Source organism: Asterias rubens, chromosome 10 (genome assembly GCF_902459465.1).
Source record: "Asterias rubens chromosome 10, eAstRub1.3, whole genome shotgun sequence".
NCBI lineage: Eukaryota > Metazoa > Echinodermata > Asteroidea > Forcipulatida > Asteriidae > Asterias > Asterias rubens.
Window position 1 is genome coordinate 16,250,118 of NC_047071.1, and position 15,734 is coordinate 16,265,851.

The 15,734-nt window shown below is 37.7% G+C and overlaps 2 protein-coding genes across 5 annotated transcripts in view; both read right to left on the minus strand.

Moving 5' to 3' along the window:
* Window positions 1–8,409, minus strand: part of LOC117295309 (ras-specific guanine nucleotide-releasing factor 2-like) — a 95,669-nt gene extending 87,260 nt beyond the window's left edge. For all 4 annotated transcript variants that reach the window (XR_004519676.1, XM_033777869.1, XM_033777868.1 and 1 more), the window contains exons 1-2: window positions 8,240–8,409; window positions 206–745 (exon numbers count right to left, since the gene is read on the minus strand). Coding sequence is in view for 3 of the 4 variants with exons in the window: in XM_033777869.1 (XP_033633760.1) it covers window positions 206–466 (261 nt within the window). In the remaining variant the exon portion in view is untranslated. The remainder of the gene's footprint in view (window positions 1–205; window positions 746–8,239) is intronic.
* A 1,887-nt stretch (window positions 8,410–10,296) lies between these two features.
* On the minus strand, window positions 10,297–13,284 carry LOC117295703 (transmembrane protein 79-like). Its single transcript, XM_033778418.1, has 3 exons — window positions 12,996–13,284; window positions 10,888–11,080; window positions 10,297–10,441 (listed from the first exon to the last, which is right to left on the minus strand). Exons 1-3 carry the CDS (start codon window positions 13,282–13,284, stop codon window positions 10,297–10,299), a joined length of 627 nt encoding a protein of 208 aa, XP_033634309.1.
* Between the last annotated feature and the right edge of the window lie 2,450 nt (window positions 13,285–15,734).

The window sequence follows — 15,734 nt, forward strand, 5'->3', positions numbered from 1 at the left end:
TGCAAATTATAAGTCATTTTAGTCAGTAAGCAGTTTTGCATAGTTCTTTACAAATTTCTTCCCAAACAAGAATAGCATTTAAGTTTTACCCTTTCATAAACTGGTGTAGAGAAGGCATTAACCCATCCCTTTTTTAAAAATTACTGCTGAAAAAGAACAAAAAATCAAATATTTTCGTAAACAAACATAGCCGTCTAGCACATACCTTGTTTTCCTCCTTGCTGTTCCTGGTGGACGCCAACCTCTCGCAGTAACACCCCTCCAAGAAGATCCATCCAACAGGTCTCTGGGAGGTGTCGCTCTCAAAGTAAAAAAGTAGATTTTGATACAGGGCAAAGAAACGCTGTTTCCACTTGACCGTGTCGGAGCTCTTTTTCTGCAGTGTACCGGCGATCATGTGGTCCGTCTTGGCCCTTGTGGCAAGCTGCAGAAGTTGGGATTCCTCGTAACGTACAGCCTTCTGCATGGTGATGGTGGAGTCGCCCGGGTGGGTATATCTAGGGTATAGTGTGAAGTTACAGTGTGTGTGTGCGAGTTAAAACCCTGTGCATACACACAGAGGGAGAGCTACCGCTCGGGTAACCAGTGTAGACTACTTGTCATCAACGAGAACGAGGTCATGAAGTGCACGAAGGGGTCACCACTGTCGTCATCGGCATCATTAACGTCGTCATGGTCCTCATCAACATAGAACATCCTCCGACGACAACACTACGGGCGATTTCCATCTCCATCCATGCACCCCCTAGTAATTACAGGCCGGGGATACAAAAAGCGAGAAGCAAATTAGCACAATTAAGGAAAGCAATGAACGCTACCTCATGTACGCACACACACGGCGAGTCCAAGACAACCACCTACAAATCAGTGTCTAATGTTCTGCAAGCGGAGAATTTTTAATCATGGTTGGTATTAACCCGGTTCGTTGGAGGTGAGAAGAACATAACAAAAGAAGGAAATCACCTCGACGTGGCCTCCATGATATCACTAAGGCTGCTCAACACATTGGCAAACACACACATACATACACCAACACACCACAGTCAGTCACCGCAGGTTGACTGTGTTACATTGCTGCAGGCAATGCATAAAATAAAAATATAAAAAAAAAACTCTCTGTGTAGTCTGCAACCCAATGATACACACAATCAGAGATTATCCCTTTATTTCCCCTTCGTCCAAATGCGCGTGGCAGCACTCAATGGTTATTATTGGTGCGTCGCGTGGCTGGGCGGGGCTAGTATTATAAATCATCACACAGCTCAATGACTGAGGCTTGGACTTTGTATGCAGTATGTGTGGATTACACATAGATAAACTGGTATCGCTCACTGTTATTCTCTGTAGGAGAGTATACAACAGGAGGGAGCGTGTACAACACAATGCCAATTATGACCATTGACAAATATTGATTTTTGGTCGTTATTTTCTCTTTTGTCTGCCAGTTGATGTAATTTTCAATTATTTAAATTCTGGGTGCAGTGAGGTTTTTGCACAGTGTCTGAGTAGGGGGGACTCCAATTCCAGGGACTTTTAGTGTTTTACCACAGAAAACATCCCCGAGTTCATTTAATAAGCATATTTCAAGGTTTTGTCAATAATAAATTTGTGTCTTAGAACACCAGGGGTAGATTTCACAAAGAGTTAAGACTAGTCTTATCTCTAGTTAGGACAAGTTACTCGTCCTAACTTAGGACTAGTCATACGTTTTTCATATCTCCTAGGACTAGTCACTAATTTAGGACTAGTCCCCAATTTAGGACTCGTCCCCAATTTAGGACTAGTCCCCAGGGCATTTATTATTTATGTGGAGCATTTTTTTAATGCCACAATGGTTAAAATAAAAAGCCTCTTGCAAGGCTCAGTATCTGCTTCAGGCAGTGATTTTTTATAATCATTTTTATTTATTTTTATTGAAAGGTTTCATGACAAATCATTTTGAATTTTATAGTCAAACATTGATGTTAATTATGCAACAGGATGTTTCTTTTTCTAGATTTTGCATCTTTAGATTTAAATCTGCTTTAAATAGGTTCAAAATTAACGACAAGAACTATTAAATTAACTGCTTTTGAAGCATGTCAATTTTTGTCTTTTTATCAAACTGTTTGTTTATTTAATTGTTTATTTGTTTTTGTTGGTCATTTTTAAAACAATTATAATTCTGTTGTAATTTTTCCTTTTTTTTTTCGGCTGTGTGGCTATATGTTCCAGATATTACATCAATAAAAATCAGCTCAAATTGGCAAATTAGGCCCTACATATTGAAAATTAAAGTTGGCAATTTTTGTCAGTAAGTCCAGTTAAAGACCTGAAATATCATTTCTATTAAGCTTGGGCGATATCGATTTATTTTATTCACGATATATCGCGATTAATGAAATTTGACATCATCAGTCTTAAAACTCCAAGTGAAAGTTGTAGAAGAGACAGTCCTAGCATAAGAGAGGTGTTCTAATGACCTATTCTTCTGGTTTTACTCCAAACCTATGGGGTGCAAGATGTCTCAGCTAGCAAATACATCAATATTTAATCGATATATCGATATATTGCGATTATCGCGATATATCGCGATATATCGCGATATATCGCGATATATCGATATTTCGATATTTCAATTAAAACCAAATCCATCCTATATCGAAATCGTGTCCAAATTAATATCGCGATATTCGATAATATCGTGATATCGCCCAAGCTTAATTTCTATACAAAAATAGGACGACACACAATCCTAAATTAAATGTCATACTAATGCTCAAACACAAAACACTCCATTTCACCCAATATTTTTACCGGGACTCCTAAATCATTTGACTATCTGTGTCCAGGCCAACATGTATCTTTGAGCGAACACCCCACAAGCCTGCGGTCGAATAAACCAATCATGCATGTAAGAAATTTACAATAATAAAAAATGCATCCAGCAAAATGAGGTCAGCAAGAGGTTAGACTTGACATGTAAGATTCAATGTCACAAATAATAAATTGTTATCTCTAGAGGTTTTTTTTATTATTTACTTAAAGGAACATTACAGAATTGTTTTTTGCTAACAAAACAGTTGCTGGCAGTGTAAGCACTTAATGTAATCCACCATATATACATAAACTGACAAACCTGTAGAAGTTTGAGATCGATCGGCCATCTGGGTCACGAGAGAATAGTGAAAAACCGATTACAAATTTTGCATTGCATCGATGCCAAAATAAAAATGAATAAAACGCTCACTGAGCGATAAACTCCAAACGCCAAGGTAGATTATTTATTTCTCATCAAATATGACATTTCAGACAGAAATATTTCAAGGGATGTTTTCAACTATCATCATCATTAGACCGTGTAAGTTTTATGTAAATCTGTGATCTTCACGATTTTTGTTTCTTACCAATTCTGTAACGTTCCTTTAAATTCATTTTTATATTATACAGTATGTGTTTAGTGTTAGTTTCAATGCGTCTACTCCAGTGAATGAACAATTTCGCTTGTATAGGCCAAACAGAGCAAAATGCTTTGCAAAATGTTGACATTTGATAGCAAACTAAAATCGACTTTGGCTACTCAATTTAGTGTGCACAAAATCTGTTTTAAATAGTAGAAATATTTAGCAAAGTGCTGGATGAAATGTACTTGTCTAGTAATTTTGAAGAAAAACAAAACCCTGCATCTACATAAGGGCAGTACATGGCTGTCACAATGCTAGGCCTATTACGATACTTTATGACAGACCTGGATGTAACAATGCAATGGGCCATATTTTTGACCGCGTGAGGGCGCTCTCAATCACTTCCGGGGGTATATTCATTCATACGCAAAACAGTTTTTAAAGATTGGAACACATTATAACCACAGACATCTAATCCATCACAGACAATAAGACTTTTAAAGGAGCCGTTATAATCCACCTCTAAAGCAAATTGAAACTACGGCGCAACAAAAGTGACAGAACGCCTATTAATTTGTGCAGGGCGATTCGCGTGTACCCCCGGAAGTGATCAAAATACTATTTATAGCGCCCTCGCGCGGTCAAAAATAAGGGGCATTACATCGAGCATATTTGATAATTATTTCTACCTGCACACAACTGAACAAACGTGTACATTGTATGTACACTGCAAGGTTAATCCGGATTAATATCGTACAATGTACGTAGTATTAAATACACACACTAGATAAAATTGCAATTCATGTGGATAAACTGAAGTACTAACATCATACCAAGGGTGTCTGAGTAGACAGATGTACACGTATTTATTGCAATTTTTGTGGGATTGTTGGACCCCATAGGCCTACTGTCCATCTACTTGTCTTTAGATTGATGTTTCCACAGTAAACACTGTACACTGTGCAAACCACTACCTCCCCTAAAAAATAATTTGTAAATGAGCTGTGTACCTATCTAATTTAAGTAACCCTGGTGTTTCTGGTTCACATAGCAGGCACCCTTGTTTACAGGTTTCCTCCGGCTTGCAAGCTACAGTGATCAAGTTCACTAATTGATGAGGCATCTAAGTTATATGTTTTTTACCAGCTACTAGTATTAATAACAATTTTTACCCTACCTAGCCCTTCCCCCTCCACTGTAAAGCACAATGTACATGGTGTACATGATTTAGTTATTTTAATTTCTATGTAAACTTTTCTTCAAATAAGACATTCTTAAATAGTAATTTTTTGTCATAGGCTGGAACTCCAGCGTCATACATTGTGGGAAATGCGCAGTGCGTAAAAAATTAAAATATTATACCTATGCCAAGAAATGTACATAATTTTTTATGGATATTGCAGTATGTTTTACGGACGGATATATTGAATTATGTGCGATGCTTGGGTGGTTTTTCAATTGCGCACTGCGCATTACACATACCCCATGATAAACTCTGGATTCTCAGCCTAAAAATATATTTCACTCATTCACTTGGGAACTAACATTATAATTGTTTGTTTTTTAAAATAGAATTAAAGTCAATGTTACATGTGTGCTAACAATGGAACAGGTAGACCTACCTGGCCCAGGCCCACGGATGTTACTTCACGGAGGTAACAAAGGCGATTGCCTTCAAATGCCTCCTGGTCATTGCCTTGGGTGCCCTTGAAATGCTCCAGTAGAAATTTACAATTTCCTTATAGGGTGCCCTTTATGCCTTAGTGCCCTTGCCCTTTCAAAAACGAAGCATACTGTCCTGATTGCCCTTTTATCAGGTCATACAGAAATAGTTTATTTTGTTCTCAGCCACGATCAGAATCCAGATTGCTCAGTTAGGTCTATATTAATTTTTTATAAGGTCACATGGGGTTCGTTTTTCTCCGTAAAGAAATTAAATATTAAATAGGTCTTATCATGGGGGAATAGCAAGCTTTTGCCAGTCAACTGGAACATTTCGAGAAGGGAGGTTATTGTATGCTGGCCTGCTTTTGCCAGGACTGGTGACCCCAATCAACATCGTGAGGAAAATTGTTAAAGTAACATCACAGAATTGGTTTTGCTAGCAAAAGAGTTGCTGGCAGTGTAAGCATTTCTATGTAATCCACCATAAACATGAACTGACAAACCTTCGAGAATGATCGGCCATCTGGGTCACAAGAGAATAGTGAAAAACCGATTACAAATTTTGCATTGAATCGATGCCAAAACAAAAATGAATAAAACGCTCACTGAGCGATAAACTCCAAACGCGAAATTAGAACATTTATTTCTCAATATGACATTTCAGACATAAATATTTCAAGGGAAGTTTTCAACTATCATTATCATTAGACCGTGTCAGTTTTATGTAAATCTGTGATCTTCAAGATTTTTGTTTCTTACAAATTCTGTAAAGTTCCTTTAATTTACGTACCAGTCAAGTGGAACATTTCAAGAGGCAACAAAAGAAGGAGGGTCTACACAGTGGCCTGGAATTACACACAGGACATGGCCTCAGTTGCCTGTGGTCTTGGCTTTGGTGCCCCTTCAAAAGTTCCAAATTGACTTTTAAGGTTTTCAAATGGAAAGGTGTCCTTTTCAAAATGAAAACAACCTTGCCCAATACAAAGATGAAAATTCCATCTGACCTGCTTTCACCAAGACTGGGTGACTGCAGGCAGGGCTGTATGCTTCGTTTTTGTAAGGGCAAGGGCACCAAGGCATTTACTCTTTGGCAAAGGGCACCCTATGAGGAAATTGAAAATTTCTACTGGAGCATTTCAAGGGCACCAAGGCAATGGCAAGGGGCAACGGAGGCAATCGCCTCCGTTGCCTCCGTGAAGTATCAGGCCTGTGCAGGTGACTGCAGGTGGGGCAAGGTTGTACAATCTTAGGGCCTTAGGCCGACCTTGTCACACAGGGCAACTTGTACAGGCAACTTGGGGGCAATTGCTTGTTTGGTAGCATCTGGGCCATCAGCAAACCATGTCTAGATGATCCCCAAGAAAAATATTGAAATGTGAATCCCTTTTCTTCTTGGAGATTGCCTAAACTGGTAGCCTGTAAATTGCCTTGCCTTGTGGCATGGCCCCTACACAGCTGTCATGAGAACATGTGTTTACTATTCAACTGGAACAATTCAAGAGGCAAACAGACAGTATATCTGGCTAGTCTTGGTTCCAAGACCTTTGCATGGCTTTTTTTCCCAGCCTTGCTAACATGGACCATCGCCTGCAAGCTTTGCTTTTACGAGTATGAGATAGTGACGTCTTGGACCAAGACTAGTAGCCTGCTTTTGCCCAGACTGGTGACAGGTGGCCCAATACAACATACATTTATCATGAGGGAATTGCAAATTGTTGCCAGTCAACTGGAACAATTTCAAGAGCGGGTAACAAGAACAGAATGATGACCCCGTACAACCTTACAAAAATTTGATACAAGGAAATATGCACAAGTTTTGCTTTATAATCTCACAGTATGAATTCAATTTCAACATAAAAAGTGACTCCAACTAGCAATGTTTAATAATTTGAAATTTTATTTCACGTACAGAGCATAGAAATAGAACCCGGAGAACGCTGATCGTTCGACCACCCTCTGTGTCATCTGTGGACGCGGCGTATCAATACCGCGCAATACGCGCGTATGGCAAAATTATCATCGTGTGACACGCGCGTATGGCAAAATGGCAAGATGTCAGCGCAAATAGACCATTTCTAGTTTTTTCATTGGTCAATGATGATGTCATTGTATGGCAAAATATTTTGCCATACACGCGTTACGAAAATGGCGTGTGCGCGTCCATAAAAATGGTCTCACAACGAAACCGCACGAACAATGAGACACTCAGCGCTCTCCGGGTTCTATTTCTATGGTGCAGAGTGAATAGCGCCCTCTTTGACCCATTTGAATCCTCGCACTGAGGCCACAAAATAAAAAAATTCTTCTTCCGGCGTTTAGTTTTTAAAAATTTAATAGAGTCATACTTTTTTTTCCTACTATTTTGTGGCTCCCAAGACAAAAAAAATAGGGAAATAAAGTCAGAAATTGCTGATAAAATTGTTTAATGTTTTTTTTTTTACAATCGGTGACACAGGCACAACATAATAATCCACTGCCAAATAAATATCGAAACTGAAAGAGTAAACACTTTTCTACCGACGTTACTCCTAGAATGTATAATGAGGTTCGTTCTGCTATCGTCTCCACGAACACTCATCATGCTCATGGAGACGATAGCGGAGCGAACCTCAGAGTTCTACGAGTAACGTTGGTAGAGAACATGTTTGTGTTTACTCTTTCAGTTTTGATATAATTTGGCAGCAAATTATTGTATAAAATACCGTATACCGTCATTACACATTTGCGAAAACTAAACAAATATAATGATTTTGATACAAAAATAAATAAGTTAATTTAATTTGACAATTAAAGCCTGAATTACAGTATGTACCATTGTTTTACAATTTGTATGGTTTGCATTATATTAGCCCTGTTGGGACGTCAGTCAGTGCCTATGGTCGCGTTGCCTGCAAGGGCCGGGAGGAGTCCAACCTACGCTAGGTTTGCATATCATTATTACATTTACAAGATCGATAGTTCACAAAAAAAGAAAGAAGGTTGCAACGTGCTCGTGTGGGGAGCTCTAGCCGGCAAATCTTTCGCCGTGACCTTGCCGCTTAGCACGGTGGTAATTCATCAATAGAATGGATGAAGAAGTCAAGGAAGTAATAACTGTGGCTGGGTCACTCGGCGGCTTTACCTCCAAGATCGACCATGGACGGTCCTAATTTATGACTAAAAACTCTACTAACCTAACGCCAACCACTTACCTCTGTTTTGACAGGCAAACCAATGAATGCAATGACTACCACAAGTCAATTCGTTTGAAAGAAACTTGATAAAAAGTTCGACCTTTCAGCTGAGCCAGTCGTTTTTCGTGTTCTTATTGCTCCATGAAAACAACATCAAACCATGGAGGTAGAATTAGACCCCAAACACGCATGTGTGTGTACTTTGTGTAGTGTGCAGCTCACTTGCTCGCTCCAGATGTCTCAAGTGTAAACATAAACAGATAAGATTATTTCCCGGGCAGGGAAAAAAGAGGGCGCGCTTTTAAATGTCGTCTGCGTGGGGAAACGACAATGAGGGCGCACTTCTCATTTAATGGTCATGCAAAGGGCGCACATTCCATTTTTCTCTCAATATTTTCTAACAAACTTATCTAATCTTATTTTTCATTTCATTTTTTGGGGGTAGGAAAGCCATGGATTTTGAGCTAATCTCATCCAATGTACAGCCCCAAACGATAAAACTTGCCAGCCAACTGTTTTGCTAAATGGGGGGGGAGGGGCGTAATAATTGTTCACATAGAACTTCATAGACAGAGCCAACATGTAATAAGCCTACTTTAATATGTTTGTCTAATTATTTAATTATTAGAGGTCGAGTTAAAACAAGGAACGATTTAGAAGAAAACCAGGGCCCAATTTTATAGCGCTGCTTAGCGGCCGATTTTGTGCTTACTTTGCAATTTCTATTTCAAAGCGCTGCTAACCGTAGGCACACGAAAAGGCATGCTAACCTTTCGGTGCTTACCGCACGAAAATAAATGAAGTCACAATGCAAATCCACGGTAAACACGCAATATGGCCGCCCAATTTTTCTGCTCACCTGTGAAATACGCTAAGGCAATTTATTTTGCAAATTTGCTTACCGTTAAGCAGCGCTATGAAATTGGGCCCAGGTGTTTCCAGGGTGGTGTACAAATTAAATTTAATAAATTCAGCGCTATTATTTGCTATGACACCACAATGGAAGAAGTGTTGCACATTATGATAACTTATGCATAAATAACGTTTTATTTGTCAAATCACAATCATTATTTTAATCAAGGGTTATTTAAGCAAATACTAGATACAAATTTGCATTTACAGTTCAGGTTTTTTTTGCAGCCGTATATTTATTTTAATTTTTTTCATATCTATAGGCGTACTTAACTATTATCGCTGTGATTTAGTTTAGGTGGTAGAGCGTCTTTAAAAGCCATTATAATAATTATCGTTTTGTGAATTAATTAAGTAAAAATTATGTGAACATCACAAGCTTTTATCAAAAAAAGTCAAAACAACTCGTTTATCTACATTCGTGTAAGTTTGATATTTTAAAATGTTGTCAACTACGTCTTTGTTTAATTTTAGGGCACTGGTAATCGGACTTAGACCGTCCTACGCTAATTCAGAGGTCACAGAACTTATTTGTTTGTTCAACCCCAGGTAATTTAACATTCTTACTCAGTATATTTCCTTTGTGGTGTTTTTCGTGCCCTTCTTTCCCATTGGCCACAACAACGCAACTGATTTTCCATTAACTAAGTAGCTTTCTTATAGTGATTATATTGAACTCTTTGGCAAAATTATGTACAAGGACGACACCATTGTTCACTAGCGACACCTAAAGAAAACATGCCATTTATACTTACCTGAGGTATCAGCAACAATAGTCTCCTAAATTAATGATTAATCTATCTATTTCTTTTGTACAATAGACGTCTATGGAAACAACCACATCCATGGAAAACATTGCTAAACGATTTAATTAGAGGTCAATTAATTTTAAACTTCGCATTATTTTCTATTTCGGTCGAAATTGAAAACTCATCGAGTCATTTTAATTTAATTATGAAAGCAATATTTTTTTTTACGGCATGCGATCAAAATAAAGTTACCAATCCATAAAATCTAACAACCCACTTATTTTTGAATAGCAGTCAAAACTCGCAGCCCTCTGGGAAACCTCTATCAATCAACTCCAACATAAGCAATGTCAAAGCTTGGTACCTCAGATGCATCAATATCCTAACTCTCGTCAAATTTACTTGGCTGATGTTTTACTTATGGAGTCCATGGGTGAAGCCTGGGTCGAACATTCCTATCAGATTATAAACCATCATCGCGACATTGGGTAACATGGCAATACCGTAGGCAAACCCACGATACTGGGGTCGAAGGGAGTACGAGGCCCAGTAAATGAATCTGGAAGGAGAAACAGAAATAGAAATGAGGTGTATAGAAAACATCTTGTGTTTTCTCAGGCACTGGACACCTTTAGTAATAATTGTCAAAGACCATTATTTTCGCTGGGTATATCATCGCAACAAATGTATACAATAATAAAGCTACGAAAATTTGGACTCAATTGGTCATCGAAGTTGCAAGAGAAAAATTAAAGAGCAAACATCCTTGTTGAAAAAATGTGTGTGCTTTCAGATGTCTAAAAAGGGCCTCAGACAAGAAGTCTTTTTATTATTTTGAGTGAGAAAAAACCTACTTTATATTAAAGGGAGCCGTTTCTCACAATGTTTTATACAATCAACAGCTCTCCATTACGTTGAGTTTTGTCAATAGTCTCCAGTGTCTTTAAAAAGCAATCTATATTGCTAACAAAAATATACATTTGTTGTTATGTGTAAGAGACTTACCGACCAACCACCCAGATGCCAACACACACTGGTACCATCTTAAGATATTCATCCGGTATGAAGGTTACCATGACAACGGTGTTAATGAAGAGCATGATGTACTGCTCCATGGTGTGTCGAACGTAGTGCTCAGTAGACACAAGATCCTTGGGTTCCTTGCCTCTAAGACGCCCGACCATGAGCGAGAGGATACCTGTATAATGTGCAAGAAGGTGGTTAAAGGCAGTGGACACTATTGGTAATTACTCAAAATAATTATCATCATAAAACCTTAATTGGTGACGAGTAATGGGGAGAGGTTGATGGTATAAAACATTGTGAAAAACGGCTCCCTCTGAAGTGACATAGTTTTCGAGAAAGAAGTAGTTTTCCACGAATTTGATTTCGAGACCTCAAGTTTAGAGTTTGAGGTCTCGAAATCAACCATCTAAACGCACACAACTTCGTGTGACAAGGGTATTTTTTCTGTCATTATTATCTCGCAACTTCGACGACCGATTGAGCTCAAATTTTCACAGGTTTGTTATTTTATGCATATGTTGAGATTTACCAAGTGAAAAGACTAGTCTTTGACAATTACCAATAGTGTCCACTGTCTTTAAAAGATTGTACACTGTCAATAGGGCAGTCGGGTTAGCTCAGTGGTAGACTTGACTCAAGTCCCAATCCCATGCCATCGCTAGAAAACTGTTCCACTAATAGCTATATTAACTGCGGGTTATGCTTATAGGGACCTCTCGCACGAGAACGGGACTAATACCAAGTCTACCTCAGTGGTTTCTCTCCATGCCGTTCACCTTCATGGACCCTGGTTCGATGCCCGGAATGAAGCCTTGCATGTGAATTGGGTTTTTCAGTCCCTAATAGTATATACAAGCGGTTCGTAAAGCCCTGTAAGCACAACAAATCTGGAAAAGTTAATGCTTAGCAAAAGCAAGTTGCTAATCATCATTCCATAAAGTTTACGTTGTTGCGACTGGTATTCATTCATTTTTTGCTTAGCAAATAAGTTTGCGTATTTCCTGCTAAACAGCTCTATGAAATTGGGCCATGGCTTGATGGGTTTAACCAACAGGTGTTATTCTTTCTTCATTGTCTTCTTTACAAAAAAGTTGGTGTGGTGTTTCCGTATAGGGATGCTTTGCCGACTATATAATTCAAATTCAGATTTCAGAAGCTATTTGCACTGTGAACATCTCATGTGCAGCTGCTGGTCAGTTGTAACTTCATCAAATTGCTTTGTAAATCTGAGTGTTTTTATTGTGTTTGTTTGTTCGTTGGGGTGTTTGTTGGTGTGTTTGTGTTTAAGTTGTTGTTGGTGTTTGTGTTGTTTCTATTTTTGTTTGTTTGTTTGTTTGTTTGTTTGTTTGTTTGTTTGTTTGTTTGTTTGTTTGTTTGTTTGTTTGTTTGTTTGTTTGTTTGTTTGTTTTTGTTTGTTTGTTTGTTTGTTTGTTTGTTTGTTTGTTTGTTTGTTTGTTTGTTTGTTTGTTTGTTTGTTTGTTTGTTTGTTTGTTTGTTTGTTTGTTTGTTTGTTTGTTTGTTTGTTTGTTTGTTTGTTTGTTGTACTTATTGGGGTTTCGTGTGTTGTTCTGTTTGTGTATTCTTACTTCATGTGTTTGTTTTAATGTCCGATGTGTGTTTGTGTACTTGTTGGTATTCCCTGGTCTGTTTGATGTGGGTTTCGGTGTACTATTTTTGTCTACTTATAATAATGTTTTTATCAATGTTTAATTTTTAATGTTATATATTGTTGTATTTATATTCATATTTAAATTTATATTTTTACATAGTTTTTAACGATTCCTGTAAGTGGCGGCTTTCCGCTGTTGGATATCAATCAATAAATAAAAAAAATAAAGTGTTCTTTGTGATCGTGACAGTGACCATTACTTCTCAAAAAATGGCGCTCGGGATGGGGCTGGGGTAGGGGCATTCCTATAAATAAAGTTGAAGTTATGGGAATAAATAAAAAGTAACTGGCGGGTACAATCATGTGCGATTGTTGGCTCTGAGAAGATGTACACATGGTTGTGCACGCAAGTTAACCATTTATTTGTACATATTTTCTATTTATCCACAACAGGCAAAGTTAAGGGTGTAAGACTCACCGAGAGCAAACGGGATGATGGCCCAGCCCTGACATCTCAGAGCGAACGCGAGCCGCTCAGCCATGCCTAGAAGAGGAGGCACATGCACGGGTAAGAAGTAGAAGCCCACGTAGGTCAGAACGGGCACGATGAAGAAGGTACCGAGGGTGAGCATCATACCGAAGACATTCATGCGTGTCTTGGCCTGGAACTGGAAGGAGCGGTCCACGTCGGGATTCATGTTTGGGAGGGTCTTCTCTGAACCCCCATCATGGATCACCTTTCTCAGTAACTTGCCTGGCTTCGTCATGGCGACTGATTGTGAAGAATTCTCTGGAAAATAAAGAGCAATTTGGGCAATTTGATTTGATTAGACGAGGGAGGTATTCTGGATTTTCATCATCGAGTGAGAGTTTCCGAGTTATTATTAATATAAGGCAAGAACTTGCTAAACGTTTAAAATTATGATCTCTGCAAACCACAACAAAGTTAAACTTGTTTGCTTGTAAAGGGTTTTGATACCTTTTGTATGTCAGTTTTGGCCCCGACGTAACTCCATATTCATTGTGAATGAAAATTTATGTAATTATGATTTACCTGTTGAAGTTTCAGCTTTATTAGTCGTCAGGTGTTTTTTTTTTATAGAAAAAAAGGATGACAATTTGTTTTAAGCGTCAAACAAAAAGTTCCCAAACCCTTTAAAAGAATTCTGTACAGAAATATTTGCTTTACTGGATTTTGTTTTTGGCAAAATGGTGCAATGAGCATTCCCTCGGTCCTTGTAATTAAAAAAGAAAAACATACATTATAATTGAGAGGCTTACCTCTGATGATACAAGCATAGAACTTGGCAAACAGTCCGATTATGTCGAAATATATTCGGCTTTTGTGTCATAAATTACAAGCAATTAAAACAAAAATACAAAATGGCCGCCAATGCTTGTTATATAGTCTAGCTTTGTTTTTGTCAAAATTTTACCGATTTGCAATGGCCTAATAGACAAAGGTGTTTCTGGTGATGACATGCTCTGACTGCTTGCCAAATACCATTCTTGTATCGCCAAAGACACAATCCCATCACATATCTTCCGTACTACCAGTTGTACCTTAAATTTTAATTCAATACAATACCCACAAAGAATGTTTAAAACTGAGATAATAAAACCATAAACTTACTCTTGTTTAGTGTTTCAGCTAGATGTGTTATGAGGAATGACGACATCCGTACGCAATGAACACTGTAATGTGCCGTCGCATAGTGAACAAGTAACATCAATCATGATCGATATTTCAAAATCGATAAGGGAGTTACGATAAAGGAGTTACGATAAAGAGTCTTTGAAACAGATCCTTTCAAAGCCAAATCTTGATATCGATTAAGGAGCAATATTGTGGAATCCATTTTCCAAATTCGTGCGCAATTAATATTTTTGTACCCCAATGTTTAGGTTAGGGCCTTCTCTTTTTCACACGATAAGGGCTACATAGAATGCTATACCTTACCATTTGATTTAACTTACAACCTTTGGGTGGAAAAATAAGAGTAATTTGCAACAATATTGATAGAATTGCTGGCCACTCTTTGGGTCTACTTTTTCAGAGCGGACGATCAGATGCTGAGTGAAGTGTGTGTGAAATTATGCATAATTAAAAAGGCCGTGCGATAACCTGCTTGCATTGTCATTACACACGTAAAGTTAGACAACGTTCACTACATGAATTTCAGCTTGCTACTATAATAATAATTTTAATGTTACACTTCTGTCACTTTTTGACCTATGCATAAAATATACTCAATACACATACATTTCTTTTACAGTCAAACAATCAGTAAATCTATTCATTACATTAAAATAATCACTGCAAAGGAATAAAGAGCAAACATGTTATACAAATAATTATCATCATAAAGCCTTACTTGATTACGAGTAATGGGGAGAGGTTGATAGTATAAAACATTGTGAGAAACGGATCACTCTGAAGTGACATAGTTTTCGAGAAAGAAGAAATTGTCCACGGATATGATTTCGAGACCTCAAGTATAGAATTTGAGGTCTCGAAATCAAGCATCAGAAAGCACACAACTTCGTGACACAAGGTTTTTTTCTTTCATTATTATCTCGCAAATTCGACGACCGATTGAGCTCAAATTTTCACAGGTTTGTTATTTTATGCATATGTTGAGATACACCAACTGTGAAGACTAGTCTTTGACAATTACCACTAGTGCCCACTGTCTTTAAATGTTAGAAAGAATCATAAGTTATGCCTATTAAACATAATGTTCAGTATATTATTAACTAGCATATTAGTACACAATTTAACAATTATAAACGAATTCAGACTGTATGTATAAGATTGACTTACCAAGTCAGAAACATAGGAACGAAAGTAAACAAAAGATCTCTGAGGAATTTCGTTATTCGCGTCTGAAGGGCGTCAATATATAAGCACTCAGTATTATTTTTGTTTACTTACATATTTATAAACACAAAGCAATTTACAGGCAACCAGCTCCACTTCTCCAATAATGAAATTTATTTGCAATAATAATTCTCTACTTATTTTTTTTGTTTGGGGGGGATAGTGAGTTACAGCTATAGAAGAATGTCTCTTGTGCTGCAGAAATTAGTGTGGTTTCTAAAACCGTAAAGATGTAAATGTTTATTCATTTTCTGTATCATATAAAAAACGTGACAAAATGCATTGTGTAAATTTTTACACCCCGGTTGTGGCAGTAAACTATAGCCATTTGCGAGT

Excerpts from the sequence above, each read along its gene's own strand:
- LOC117295703 (XM_033778418.1), bottom strand. The coding sequence starts at position 13,284 with ATGACGAAGCCAGGCAAGTTACTGAGAAAGGTGATCCATGATGGGGGT. Across the intron at positions 11,081-12,995 it reads CATCATCCCGTTTGCTCTCG|GTATCCTCTCGCTCATGGTC; the intron begins GTGAGTCTTACA and ends CACATTATACAG. Across the intron at positions 10,442-10,887 it reads GGCATCTGGGTGGTTGGTCG|ATTCATTTACTGGGCCTCGT; the intron begins GTAAGTCTCTTA and ends TTCTCCTTCCAG.